The sequence below is a fragment of the Taurulus bubalis genome, assembly GCF_910589615.1.
Source record: "Taurulus bubalis genome assembly, chromosome: 19".
In the NCBI taxonomy this organism is placed as follows: Eukaryota; Metazoa; Chordata; class Actinopteri; order Perciformes; family Cottidae; genus Taurulus; species Taurulus bubalis.
Genome location: NC_136607.1, coordinates 2351812 through 2365424, shown reverse-complemented (window position 1 = coordinate 2365424; position 13613 = coordinate 2351812). Strand labels below are relative to the sequence as shown.

Sequence of the window (13613 nt, the reverse complement as noted above, 5' to 3'; positions counted from 1 at the left end):
ATATTTCAAAATGTATGCTCTAAATTAGCACTGGTTGGTGTAATTTAAGATAACTTTAAGCTAACTTTTCTAAGAAACGTTAGCTTAAAGTTATCTTAAATTACATAAGGAGCTATCATTATGCAATTCAAGACATGTATCTGGTCAAATTGCCAAGTATTGGCCAGATGTGGGACAAACTAAACGAATTTGAGATTGATTCAAATGTACAGAATCAAATAGACCCCATGCTTTTATTTTGAAGCTCGCGGTCGGAGGCTGTGTGCACATCCGGCCTGTCGGACTTGACGTCTCGCAGGACGCCGCTGTGTGTGCGCTCTGCCCGGGTTGTCGCAGTTTGAGCAGCATCGCTGAAGAAGGAAGTGCAGCCATGGCGCAGGGGCTCAAAGTCAGATTCGACAAGTTTCTCCACGAGAAGAACTTAATGACGGAGAGTCTCGCGAAGATCGAGGCGAAGACCGGAGTGAGCCGGACGTACATCGCGCTGGGTGAGTGTGTGTGTGTGTGTGTGCGCGCGGGATGGAAGGAGACGGCATCACGCAGATGGGCGCAAGAGAGGCGCGTGGCAGCCCGCGTCCCTCCGCCCGCCGTCACGCTGTAGCTCCTGGAGCGAAAGGCTCGTAATAACCCACTCACTGTGCGGCGCGGTGAAGAGCGATATGTGTCGTGTGTGTGTGGACAAAAGGCGTGACGTAACGCGCGTGTGTGTGTTGCAGCTGTCGTGGGGCTCATCGCGGTGTACTTGGTCATCGGCTACGGAGCCTCCCTGCTGTGTAACCTCATCGGCTTCCTCTACCCAGCCTACATATCGTAAGTGTATTATTCTTAGAGCACTTCTGAGGAGGGGCCTGCACAACAACCCCACCCAACGCGCACGCGCACACAACATCGATGGAAAATTATGATTAAATATTTGTTTTATCATGATTGGTGATGTGTATGTATGGAGGGCACTAGAGCATTGATACGTCACTGTTAGCTACAATGTGTCTTTTGTGTGTCAGTATTCAGGGTTCTCACGGTCATGGAAAACCTGGAAAAGAGAGAATTTTAAATTGGTTATTTCCAGGCCTGGAAAAGTCCTTGAAAAAAATAAAATCCCCAAAGTTATGGAAATGTGTTATATTCATGTGTTCATGACGTTCATTAACGCTGAGTTTGAAATAATGAATATGCTTTTAAAAGAAAGACTCAAAATATAAGCAGGCATACATACAGGCATCTATATAAATGTTTATTCTTTTAATCAAACTATTGTCTCATTCATTTGTGTCATTTAAGGTTTACTGTATGCTTTGTATTCTCATTGTTAGTTTAAATACTACATTTACTCATTTTTCACATCTGTTTGCTCTTCGAAATTTTGTTTTAAAGTCCTGAAATCCATTGGTCAGAATGTGTATGACTACAGGGTTTTCTCTTCATAACCGTTACCAGTTTAGCTCTTAACAACAATTGAGGTATGCATCATATTATTGCTGACCATTTTTCAAGTCCGTGTTGTACAGGTTTTGATTTTTGGATTCTTAGATCTTGTTCCCATCATCAGGGATATTTCACCACAGACTCAGTACTGGTTTCTATTAAACTGATCCTCATCTAACATCTGCAGTTTCCTTCTGATAATCTTGTGATCATGACTTTATTTTATAATGACAGTTTTTTTTGTGGTTAACATTAATTTTAAGATTTATACAGAGAAAATACAATGATTCTCTTGTTAACCAAAGTTATAAAACAAATAACCGTTCTCATGATGTTTTGATCTGGGCTTCGCCTGCGTGTCTCAGTCCCTCGGCTCAGTTTTCTTTGTCTCTTCGGTGGCGAGGAGCGACTCCATGACCAGACCGATATAGAGACCAGGATTATCTACACTTAGCACGATACTCTGATGACAACAAAAATAAAGCATTCGCTATCTTTAGTTCATGTTATGATCAGATATTTTGGGAAGTTGAGTTAAAAATGTTAATACAATATATATAAAAACATTTTGTCTTAAAAAAAATAACGTAATTGAGTATTGATCTCAAAATAAATTCGGTGTGACGAGCACGATGACTCCAGGTGAGTCACATGACGCAGCAGCAGCATTACGGTCTTACGTTCTTAACAATTTATTTGGCCATTTTCACTTTTTTACTGCATTCTGAAGTGATTAACATGTTTATTAGTCATGCACTAGTTACTCATCTCATACTAAATCCTGTGATTAGTAGTGGGTTGGAAACAGCTTTTATCTCGTTTTATTTCTCGATCTCTGCTGAGGAATAACTGAAGTACAGCAGATACCACAGCCTGGAAGACACCGACATTTAGATAAGAACAAAATCCAAATAATGACTCTGTTAACTGCTCGTGTTTTAAATACACCCAGTTTTTAGTGTGGCCTTCTAGCTGAAACCAACAGTTATACAGTCTTAATGAAGGCCTGTTAGAAGCTTCTAACACATTGAAACTGATCGTTGGCTGCTGTTACACGTACCGTGTCATACTGAGAGCAGTGTCTCATGCTCTTTAGAAATGGGCCAATAGCTTAATGACAGGAAACTGGTTGTGAAGGTTGATACTAACAGGTTCCTGTTTCTTTTTTTTTCTTTCTTTTCTGCAGTCGTGCTGAATAATTTATCACATGTCCTGCAGCCTGCAAACAAAATATTTGGCATAATCAATAACAAGTGGTACTTGTATGCTTGTTATTTGTATTGCACACGGAACTGGAAGTAGTTACATAAGCCACTTAATAAACTGAGACACCGAACACATGATTATTCTCAGCTGATGCAGTGTCTGTCAGCAGCTGAGGTCAGAGAGCTGATGTCTGACAGATAAACCTGTCAAAGCGTGAGGAGGTTCAAGGTGCAGCAGCCGAGACGTCTGCTAGAGGGACGTCTGCTAGAGGGACGTCTGCTAGAGGGACGTCTGCTAGAGGGACGTCTGCTAGAGGGACGTCTGCTAGAGAGGCCCGGCCGCGCTACCGCCGGCTTTGCACGACCACAGGGCTGTGAAACTAGAGCTTCAGTGTTTGTTCACTGAACATGTTCGAACATCTTTTCCAGACGAGCCCAGCGTCTCCTCCCTGTCACATTGGTAGTTGGCCTTAAAGCTGCTGTAGTGAAGCACCAGGGTATCTGCCCATGTGACTGGAACAGAGCAGCCTTCATACTGAGGCCTCGGGGAGATACATTCATGACAAAGACTTCTTTTGGAAACAAACTTCAAGAGAAAACCAATAACTGCTCACCGATCATTACTTGTTTTTTCTCCAATGCAGTTGCGCACGCCCTTTAATGCGTCTGTGTGTTTGACAAGAAGAACGATTAACCAAAAGTAACAGGAACCAGAGAACAGGAAACCACCGCGTGTCTCTGTTACCTTCCACGATATGACCCTTCCAGCCCACAATCATGGCGGTTCGTGAAATACTGACGAAATGCAATCGCTCGGCACAAATATATGGCCAATGGAAAGTCAATTAGGAGCTTTATTTGTGGTGGACACACAGATGACATGCAGCCACACGACTAGGCAACAGTCAGAACTAGGGTTGGGTACCGAGTGCCAGTATGGCACCGGGTCCAACACGTCCGGTACCTACCGGACCGAAAAGCAACGCAGATTTCGGTGCTTCCTTCCGGTGCCTGAGCCGATTTAAATACTTTTTGTTTTACACTACTCTGTGAAGTTGCACGGTATATAGATACTAAAAAGGTAGCGCGGTGCCCGCACGCTAAAAACGATTATTAAAATAGCGGATCAGAGCACACTGCTGCACGCAGAGCGGGGCTCGAGGGGGCGGGGCTTCCAGCGCTCACACACACACACACACACACACACACACACACACACACAGGGCGCGCACACAGAGATCGCTGGAGACACGAGCTTTTGAACGTCCGTCCTCAGCTTGATGAAACAAATCTCTCCAGTTGATATTAATGATGACGTGTAGTCCAGTAAAGCAGCAGTTTTAGTTTTAAATATATATTTTTATAGTTTGAAGTTAAAAGGTTTGAAGCTGTAGTTTGAAGCGTGTTTTGTATGTACTTATTTATATCTATAGTATACTTTAAACAGTTAATAATATTGTTCAATTTGAAGAAAAAAAATTGCCTTGGCAATTAAAAAAGTATCGGTTCAGGCACCGGTATCGTTTTAAAAGTATCGTTTTAGCACCGGTATCGGAAAAAAACCCAAACGATACCCATCTCTAGTCAGAACATGTGACTTGCTTCATAATGTCAAAGAGCATGTATTGGTGTGTGAGGGGGGTGGATGGGTCCCAACAGGACGTTCAGCCAGAGGACTGGTGTTAGTGGTTTCCAATCTGTTCCTGGCAGTTTTCCTCGACATGGTTTTGTTGCCTAAACTGAACCGTTTGTGGTTCTCTTTCATAGCATTCATTTTGTGTCTCCTTGGTCATCCTACTTATATCCACTTATGTCTCCATTAAAGCAGAGGAGATGAAATATCGAGCTGGAATACTCATCAGATGTGTGTGATGTGTCTTGGCCAAAAAACAAGCCAAAAGAAAGAGAGAAACAAAGAAAAGCTACTGAAATAAAATGTGCTTGTCCTTGCCACACATGAATTGATTCAATTTCAAATCATCAATTTGCCTCAGACGGCTTTACAATCTGTACACCTTACAACGACGCCTGTCCTCATCGGAGAGGACAAACTCAGAAGTGTGACTTCAACAGCTGAGATTGTGTTTTGGTTCCTTCTCTCACGTGGGCCTCCTTTTATTTATGGATAACTATCACCGTCCCTTTAGAGGAGGTAAAGAGGCCATGTTGGAAGGCACCGACTGACTACTTAGTCATTCAGGTGGTTGGAGGACTTTAGAGGGCAGATGGCTCAATTCAGGTTAATTTTGCAGATATTGGAAAATCTGTGAAATTTGACAGTAATAAACCTGTTGAAGCAGTCAGGGAATATGGAAGGAAAAGGAAAGACGATGCAAGGAGAAGACCAATTTAGAAAAGAAGGAGAAAACTAAGGATGGAAGAGATGAGTGAGTAATATTAACTTTCCATAATCTTTCCTCTTACATTTTGGTCCTCTCCAGGATTAAGGCCATTGAAAGTGCCACCAAGGACGATGACACCAAATGGCTGACCTACTGGGTGGTGTATGGACTCTTCAGTGTGGCCGAGTTCTTCGCCGATATCTTCCTCTCCTGGTTCCCGTTCTACTATATCGGAAAGGTAATCCAGCGGTGTCTGTTTTGCTTGTTTGTTTTTTAATCAATGTTTTGTGCTGCAAAATCCATTCATTCATAAAACTAAGAATAAGCTGAGTTGAGTGTGCAGCTTTCTCCACCGGACTTTGATATTTTGCCAGTCGAGTGGAGCAGCACTCACTGCAGTGTGCGTCCTGCCCAGTGATATTTATCACCCTGCCTCTGCCTCGCATTAATTCACCCAGAGATTCTTAGCCTCACCAATCTCACGAAGGCCAATCGGAGGCAGAGAAGGGCGGGTCATGCGTCCGCCATAGTAGGATTCTTTATTTGATGTCCCGTCACATCCTGTCCCATTAGTGGTGCAACACAGTGACCCCGCCAACATGTTTTGCGTCACAGACAAATATTTCTTTCATTCTTTCTGTCCGGCCGGGTATCAAAGGACCTGTGGACCGGTACTGGTCCGCGGACCGGTGGTTGGAGACCACTGAGGTAACAGACCGTAGTTGAACGGCGCACAGACTTTACAGCAATATAAAATATATTTCAGAGAGGGAACTATGACCTTTTAAACTTCCTAACACTATCTCTAAGCTTATACATTCAAAATAAAAATTCAACTGCAGAAGATTACAAAAATAATCAGATGGGGACGCTGAGCGTTCAATTCAGTTTGGTTCCCCATGCTGCAGCCAGACGGTAGTAGTAGTAGTGGGACTAGTCCAGAACCGCCGGTGCCTTAAACCTGCATTCTTTGAAATGTCCACCAGGGGGCGAGTCCTCTGATTGTATAGAAGTCTATATAAATGACTCTACTTCTCTCTTGATTTATTCCCTCAGTAAACATGAGTTCATGGTCTCAATCTCTAGTTTCAAGTCTTTCTCCCATTTGGAGAAAACATATTTAAAATAGAAGATAAACCGGGGTGTGCTTTAGGGCGTGTTTATTGACGGGTCACTAGCATGTTTTCGTCTGAGAACCCTTTCAACAGTGTTTTCACTTGGCCGATCTCGAGGCTTCAAACCCATGTTCATGGGTGAAAATCACGGTGACTCGTCCACTTCCTGTATAAGAAGCCGTAGACCATAGCAGCTCCCTCAGACTACAGACCATATAGTCTGAGGGAGCTGCTAAATGTGGGCGGAGTCCAACAAGGGCTGTATAGAGAGTGCGGCACACTGATGATAACGAGTATCTGAGAGCTGCCAGCTGTGTCAGCAAGTTCACCAGCAGCCAGTACTGATGCAAAGCAGTGTTTGCTTTATGGGATGTTTGCCATACATGTGTTAATGTTCCCCTCACAGAGGACTGACAGGCAGCGAGCGTAAGACTGTGTAAAAGAATCTGCCTGAAAGATGCACAACGTGGCTGCTCTTTTTCTCTTGTTTATTTTAATTTATTAAAATATCTAAAAAGGAGATTGTAATGTGCTCATCATTTAATAACCATGTCTCTGTGACAGCGGCAATAATCTGACTGAAAAGCAGCTGCTGGTCCACCAGGTACAGTCAGACCAAACAAGAACTAACTATTTGATTAAACAAGATGAATTGTGATCCCTGATTAGAACATTAAACATATTATTGACATTTGAACATCAATGATCAAAGATAACCACATTTAGTTTGACTAGGAACATATGGAGTGATATCTCTGTGAATATCTCTGTCCAACGTCCAAACCAAACTGCATCAGGTAGGTTGTCCATGACAACCATCACTGTTTATATTGTACGGCTTCAGGGTTTTGAGGTGGAAAAGATTCTGGGGCCAAACCATGTTAGGCAATCCTGTGACTGTGGTTCCCCGTGTCTGGTGGACAGCGAGGTGTTTGAGCTCAAGTTATCGTTCCGCTCGCAGGGTTCTGTGAGACGATGATGGTGGACTCTGGGCCCTCAGGAACAAAACAAGTGTCTGTACTCCCCTTGTTCACCTGGCGGGTGTGTGCAGCATCCTCCTGCTACTTATTCCTATTGAGTTATTATTTCTGGAAGCGTGTCATACTGGGTCATGTGTTTGTATATTAACCCATCGTGTTAACACTCTATTCTAATGAAGTGTTTGCCCTGCGATATCCTGTTCTGTAAGTCCAAAGGGCAGACTCAGAAAACTTTGAAACAATGTTTAATAGAAATAAACAAGTTTAGATGCGGACGTGAACATTGTGGATAAAGCGCAGCCCCCTGGTTCTCCCCCTGGTTCTCCCCCCTGGTTCTCCCCCCTGGTTCTCCCCCTGCTTCCCCCGGTTGTCCTGATGCTCTCCACGTTGTCTTTATGGTCATACGGCTTATGAAGTTGGCTGCAAAGACGCTGGCGCTGCGCCAACCTTTCTGAATCTCCCAGATAACCTGATATGGAGAGGCAGAAAATAGTAGCAGCAGCTTGTGAGACGTGTGCATGAAGAGGCCGGTATGCCAAAGTACACGGAAGAAGTTCTGATACTGCGTACAAATGAGTACCAGCCTGTGTTTTACCATTACATAGTAGTGCACTACTTCTCAAAGGGAAGTATTGTATTTCACCTTCACTACAGTTACTTGACAATATTAGGCTGCTTTGCAGATTCAGACTCTTTCATTCAGCTAATAAACTATGATGTATAATTAAGTAGTATAGAGCCTAGTTAAGTATGAAAAGCAATAAATTAGCTCCGCCTTTACCAGTTGCAACATCAAAGTGTGAAGAATTAGCATTAATAAATGTCCTTCTGTAGCTCAGTGGGTAGAACACGGTTCATCCTCTGTCTGCTCGTCCCAGTGAGATGGATGGATGATAGATAAATACTTTATTAATCCCGCAAATATTTTCGCTACTGCAGCATTTATACATACAGTAAAGCAATGAAAAATGCACAATATATTTAAAAAGATAGAATAATAAGAAAAAACATGAATAATTAAAATAAATGAAGTAACCAAACAAACAGTCCACTGAAGCCTGCATGTTACATGGGGTATATATATATATATATATATATATATATATATATATATATATATATATATATATATATATATATATATATATATATATATATATATATATATATATATATATATATATATGTCTGCTGATTATATATAATATCCAAATATGATAATTTGGGTTAAAGTGAGATCACAATGTAGTTATTCTATGACCATAAAATAATACAAAATGAGTTTTGTATTTACGTTTAAAAGAACATTTTCCTTTTGCTGTTAGGAAAATAATTGTAAGACTGGTGATGTTGTTTATGAGCATCTTCATCTCTTTGGGGAAATGACTGGATCACCTTGTGGTTTGTAACTGGAGCTTCAGACTAGGGCTGCAACTAACAATTATTTTAATAATCGATTAATCGGTAGATTATTTTTTCGATTAATCGATGAATCGATAAAAAAATGTTTTTATCAAAAAAGCGTTCATTTCCAACCCTTTATTCAAAAACAGAAGTGACAGTGCAAAACATCTTCAGAAAGCACAAACAGGTTGCTCCTTGAACATCCCTGAGCTGTTAATTAAAACAACAAAATGGACTAACACTAAAAACATACACATCTATACTTTACATCTGCCAAATGTGAGCCCTTTTTACTGTAATTGATCCCTCCAGAGGCTGCATTTACATACCCTGCTTTATCAATATGTATGAAATACTGGACAGAGGGAAGCTGTACTGCTCCATATAGAGCGTCCTCTTCCTTAAACTCTTTCATTCTGGGTCTCTTATGACCACGACGTCACGTTGTTGGCTAAGCCCAATGACGGGATTTGCTTCATTCTACTTTGAGTAAAAAAAAAAAAAAAAACCTGCAGCCAGATCCGCCGGTGAGCCGGTTTAACGTCAACGAGTGACTGGTGAACTGAACCAGACCGGGGGGTGACGGCATGTTTCACCACGTTACGGTTTTTACAAGCAAGACAGAACTGTAACGGAACTTTAACGACAATACACAACCAAACACGTTAGCTAACGTGATAGCAAGCTGACTAGCTTCCATTAAAAACAAGTTTGAGGAACATGAAGACGCTGATTGGCCAAGACTCGACTTGTCAAAGATCTTCTTTTTTTGAGAAGATCACGACCTCAGCTTTTCTCGTGTCTCACTCCAATCTCAGAAACGCTGGCCGGCCAGTTGCTCTGCTCCGCTCTTTTTTTTTTTCTTCTCCGGGACTTATTGCCCGGCGTAATAATCGCGCGACACAACGAATCAATAATGAAATTCGTTGCCAACACTTTTGATAATCGATAAATAAATTAATAATTACCGTTGCATCAACAATTAAATACAAATGTATTTTTAACTGGACCTGCACCATATGCAATAAACATTGTTTTGTAGTTTCATGATGGCAGATCAGTTCACAATGGCAATAATGTGACAAGAGTCAACCTCCCTGAGGTTTTCTTCTAAAGTGAAGCTTTGAATTGAGACTTTGAGAATATTTTGTACAGCCTGTAATGTATTGGTTTGTTCCCTTTCCTTTCCTCCAGTGTGCCTTCTTGGTGTGGTGCATGGCTCCGACTTCCTCCAACGGATCAATCCTGATTTATACCCGCATCATTCGGCCATTTTTCCTCAAGAATGAAACCCGGATTGACGATGTGGTGAAGAACCTGCAGGACAAGGCGTCAGAAGCTGCTGACAAGTTCAAAGACGAGGGTGAGTGGATTTGTCTGTTGTTTACTGTCAGGAGAGTCCACCCATACTGGGATTATTTACAAATATTCATAATTATATATCAGCCAATATTCCCATATAAACCAATCCTGAGCGCTATGCCCCACTAGATGAAGCCCAAACACCCTTTGGCTCATTTAAAGGAGCAGGGTTTAGGACTTAGTGACCTCTAGTGGTGAGGTTGCAGACTGCATCCAGCTGAATGCTCTGCTCACGTCTCCCTTTAAGCGTGTAACTCTTAGAGGCTCATTCTAAGATAACGAAAACACAATGTTTGATTCTACAGACTTAGTTGTGAAGACTTCTATTCCATTTCTGCCCAAAAAAACAACTGACTGCCAACATGAATCAGATTTCTGATTAAAGATAAAAGGAGGTCATGGACAATGAAAAATCCCTGAGCTCAATAATGCCATAAAGCCTTTAGTGCAGACACAATCTACTAGTAGGAGTCTCCACTGGCCTCACAATTCCATTTGACTTTGATTCAACTATTCAAATTCACTACGATGCTTCTTAATGGATCGCATCCATTTTACATTTTTTATACTACTGCACCTGCTACTTTTTCACAATCCCAGCACCTCCTTTAGTCTGTTTGCTAAAGGAATGTCTTTACACAGCTAATCGTTGTTTGCTGCGATATTAATGCTCAACATTATTAAGTCTTGAATGAAGCCCTTTTTAAAGACAAAGTAGCTTGCTAGCAAACAAGATTTGAATGAATGAATGAATATATACTTTATTAGTCCCCAAGGGGAATTTTTTTTGTCATCAGTAGCGCCTTACAACTTGAAGATACAAACACACAAGATAAAAGGTCAAATATATAAAGAAGCAACAGGGATGAAAGAGATATATATTTATTACATTAGCATGTAAAGAACATGAATTCTCACTTACTGACCTGGAGAGACCGAGGCCTTCATTTGAAATAGTAGCTTAGCGTTGAACAGCGGCCTCAAAGGGAGGCCACCGGGGTGTTCGTAGCTGTTGGACTCTCGATAACGAACAAGAGATGTGACGTTTGTGTGCTTTGTCCACAGCCAAGAGAGCCACCGCCAACATCATGTTCGAGGAGAAGAAGAGCTCCTAGGAGGAGGCGGCGGCCACAGCGGCGCTCTGGAGCTCTGGAGAGAGGAAACGTTGCCTTGAAATGTTTGTTGTAAAGAGATCCTGTTAAGTACGTAGCCTTCATCTAACCTGTACTGGATGTTACACGTGTCACATGCATCAATCATGCAGGTCAGCATGGTACTTCTTATAACTGTATGCTGGCCCTGATGACCTTTATGAACCAAATAAAACCAATAAAACATGCGTGAAGATTATTTCTACACTTTGTAATCATTATCACAGCTTTTAGAGAACAGTGAACCATGTTGAGAGGACAAAAGAGAGAACTGCAGATTCAGGAGGAGACGGCTCCTCCCTGCACATCAACCACTCCATCAATATAAAGCATCTACACAGCCGCTGTAGTGCCAGGGTTTTGTGATGTAAAAAAATGAGACATAGATAAATGATGTCTGAACTTTATTCACTAGAATGTGAACAATTCAACTGCAAAACAAACTGAAATCTTTTAGGGGGGGAAATAAAAAACGTACAATAACCTGGTTGCATGTGTGCATGCCCTCTTATAACTGGATGTTCAGAATGAACCAATCACATTCAAGCTCATGTTAATAGTAGTCAGTACACACCTGCACACATTTAAAGAGACTGATTAATCCCAAATAAAGTTCAGCTGTTCTAGTAGGATTTTCTTAGTTGCATCTCACAGCTGAAGCCATAAGCCTCAAAGCCTCACAGGGATCTCATTGTTGAACAGATCCAAGCATTAGAGATACCATGGAACCGCTGAAGACCTTCAAGTGGAGAGAATATGGCTCAACATCACATTACCAAGAGCTGGACGTCTCTCCAAATTTGATGGAAAGACGAGAAGAAAACTGATCAGGGAGGTTACCAAGAGGCCGACAACATCGCTGAAAGATGCAGGGTAATCTGGCAAGTACTGGCTGTGTACTGGCTGTGTACTGCATGTGTACTGCATGTGTACTACATGTGTACTGCATGTGTACTGCATGTGTACTGCATGTGTACTGCATGTGTACTACATGTGTACTGCATGTGTACTACATGTGTACTGCATGTGTACTACATGTGTACTGCATGTGTACTACATGTGTACTACATGTGTACTGCATGTGTACTACATGTGTACTGCATGTGTACTACATGTGTACTGCATGTGTACTGCATGTGTACTGCATGTGACAACAATCCCTCGTAGTCTTCATGTCTGGGCTGTGGGTTAATGTGGCAAGACGGAGGCCTTTTCTTACGAAGAAAAATATCCAAGCCCGGCTAAATTTAGCAAAGATGTGTTGTGGTCTAATGAAACCAAGGTTGAACTTTTTGGCCTTAATTCCAAAAGGTTTGTTTGGCACAAAAACAACACCTCATCTGAAGACACCGTACCCACAGTGAAGCGCGGTGGTGGCAGCATCAGGCTTATAGAATATACGAATATAAAGGTCAATCTTCATTGTTCTGATGTCCTCAGAGGATATTATGACATGTTAAAAGCAGAAGAATATAGCTGGAAGCAGCTTCTGTCTGAACGTGTTCTCTCGGCAGCCAACAGCAAGACCGGTCGTCTTATTTCGGTGTGTGGTTGGTAGACCCTTACAATAAAGTATGAGGTCACACACCAGGAGGGTCGGACCCACTGGTCACATATGATTAACTATGTAAGTCTCTAACACATATAAAAACTTTTTTTTTTTTTGTTTTTTAAAGGAACAGTACAGGAAGCCAGCCAGATGAAACATGTTGCTGCGTTATGTGCAACAAGTACACACACACACAATGCAGCCATCAACGGATGAATTCATACACTTGAGAGTTCTGTCCGTAGCGACTTCCTTGAGTCTCGTCATCATGCGGTTGCTGAGCAACTAGCAGAGAGAAATACTGATCCTCTCGTCTCACTGGCCATAGTAAGATGATTAAGCATCCATGATGTCTAACTATTCCTTTAATGATGGCTTTGGTTTGACCAATAAATCAGATGACAAATTAGACTACCACACGCACATTGTTAATGGACCTGTGCTTGTAAAGCGCTGTTCTAGTCTTCAGACCACTCAAAGTGCTTTACTGAAATTGAATTGAATTGAATTGAATTTATGTCATCATTCATCCATTCATACACTGATGGGAGGGGCTAAGGTTCCACCTGCTCAATCATACACGTAAGCACAACAATTTAGGGTTTAGTGTCTTCAGGGTTCATACACATGTTGACCAGTGGATTTCATGACTTTTCCATGACTTTAAACCAAATTTCCATGACCAAACATTTAGTGAAATCTGGGTGTAAACAGTAAAAAGTGAGTAAATGTAGTATTTAAACTAACAATGAGAACACAAAGCATACAGTAAACCTTAAATGACACAAATGAAGGAGACAATAGTTTGATTAAAAGAATAAACATTTATATCGATGCCTGTATGTATGCCTGCTTATATGTTGAGTCTTTCTTTTAAAAGCATATTCATTATTTCAAACTCAGCGTAGATGAACGACATGAACACATTTACATGACTTTTTTCAAGGCCTGGAAATAACCATTTTAAAACTCATGACTCTTCCAGATTTTCCATGAGCGTAAGAACCCTGAATCTTGCTCAAGGACACATCGACATGGGCTAGCGAAGCCGGGGATCGAACCACCGATCCACTGACTGAA

The 13613-nt window shown here is 41.6% G+C and overlaps 1 protein-coding gene across 1 annotated transcript; it reads left to right on the top strand.

Moving 5' to 3' along the window:
* The first annotated feature begins 304 nt into the window (after positions 1–304).
* Positions 305–11172, top strand: reep5 (receptor accessory protein 5). The gene is made up of 5 exons (XM_079235165.1): positions 305–488; positions 717–810; positions 5072–5210; positions 9666–9834; positions 10899–11172. Exons 1-5 carry the CDS (start codon positions 371–373, stop codon positions 10946–10948), a joined length of 570 nt encoding a protein of 189 aa, XP_079091291.1. The 5' UTR covers positions 305–370; the 3' UTR covers positions 10949–11172.
* Positions 11173–13613: the final 2441 nt, after the last annotated feature.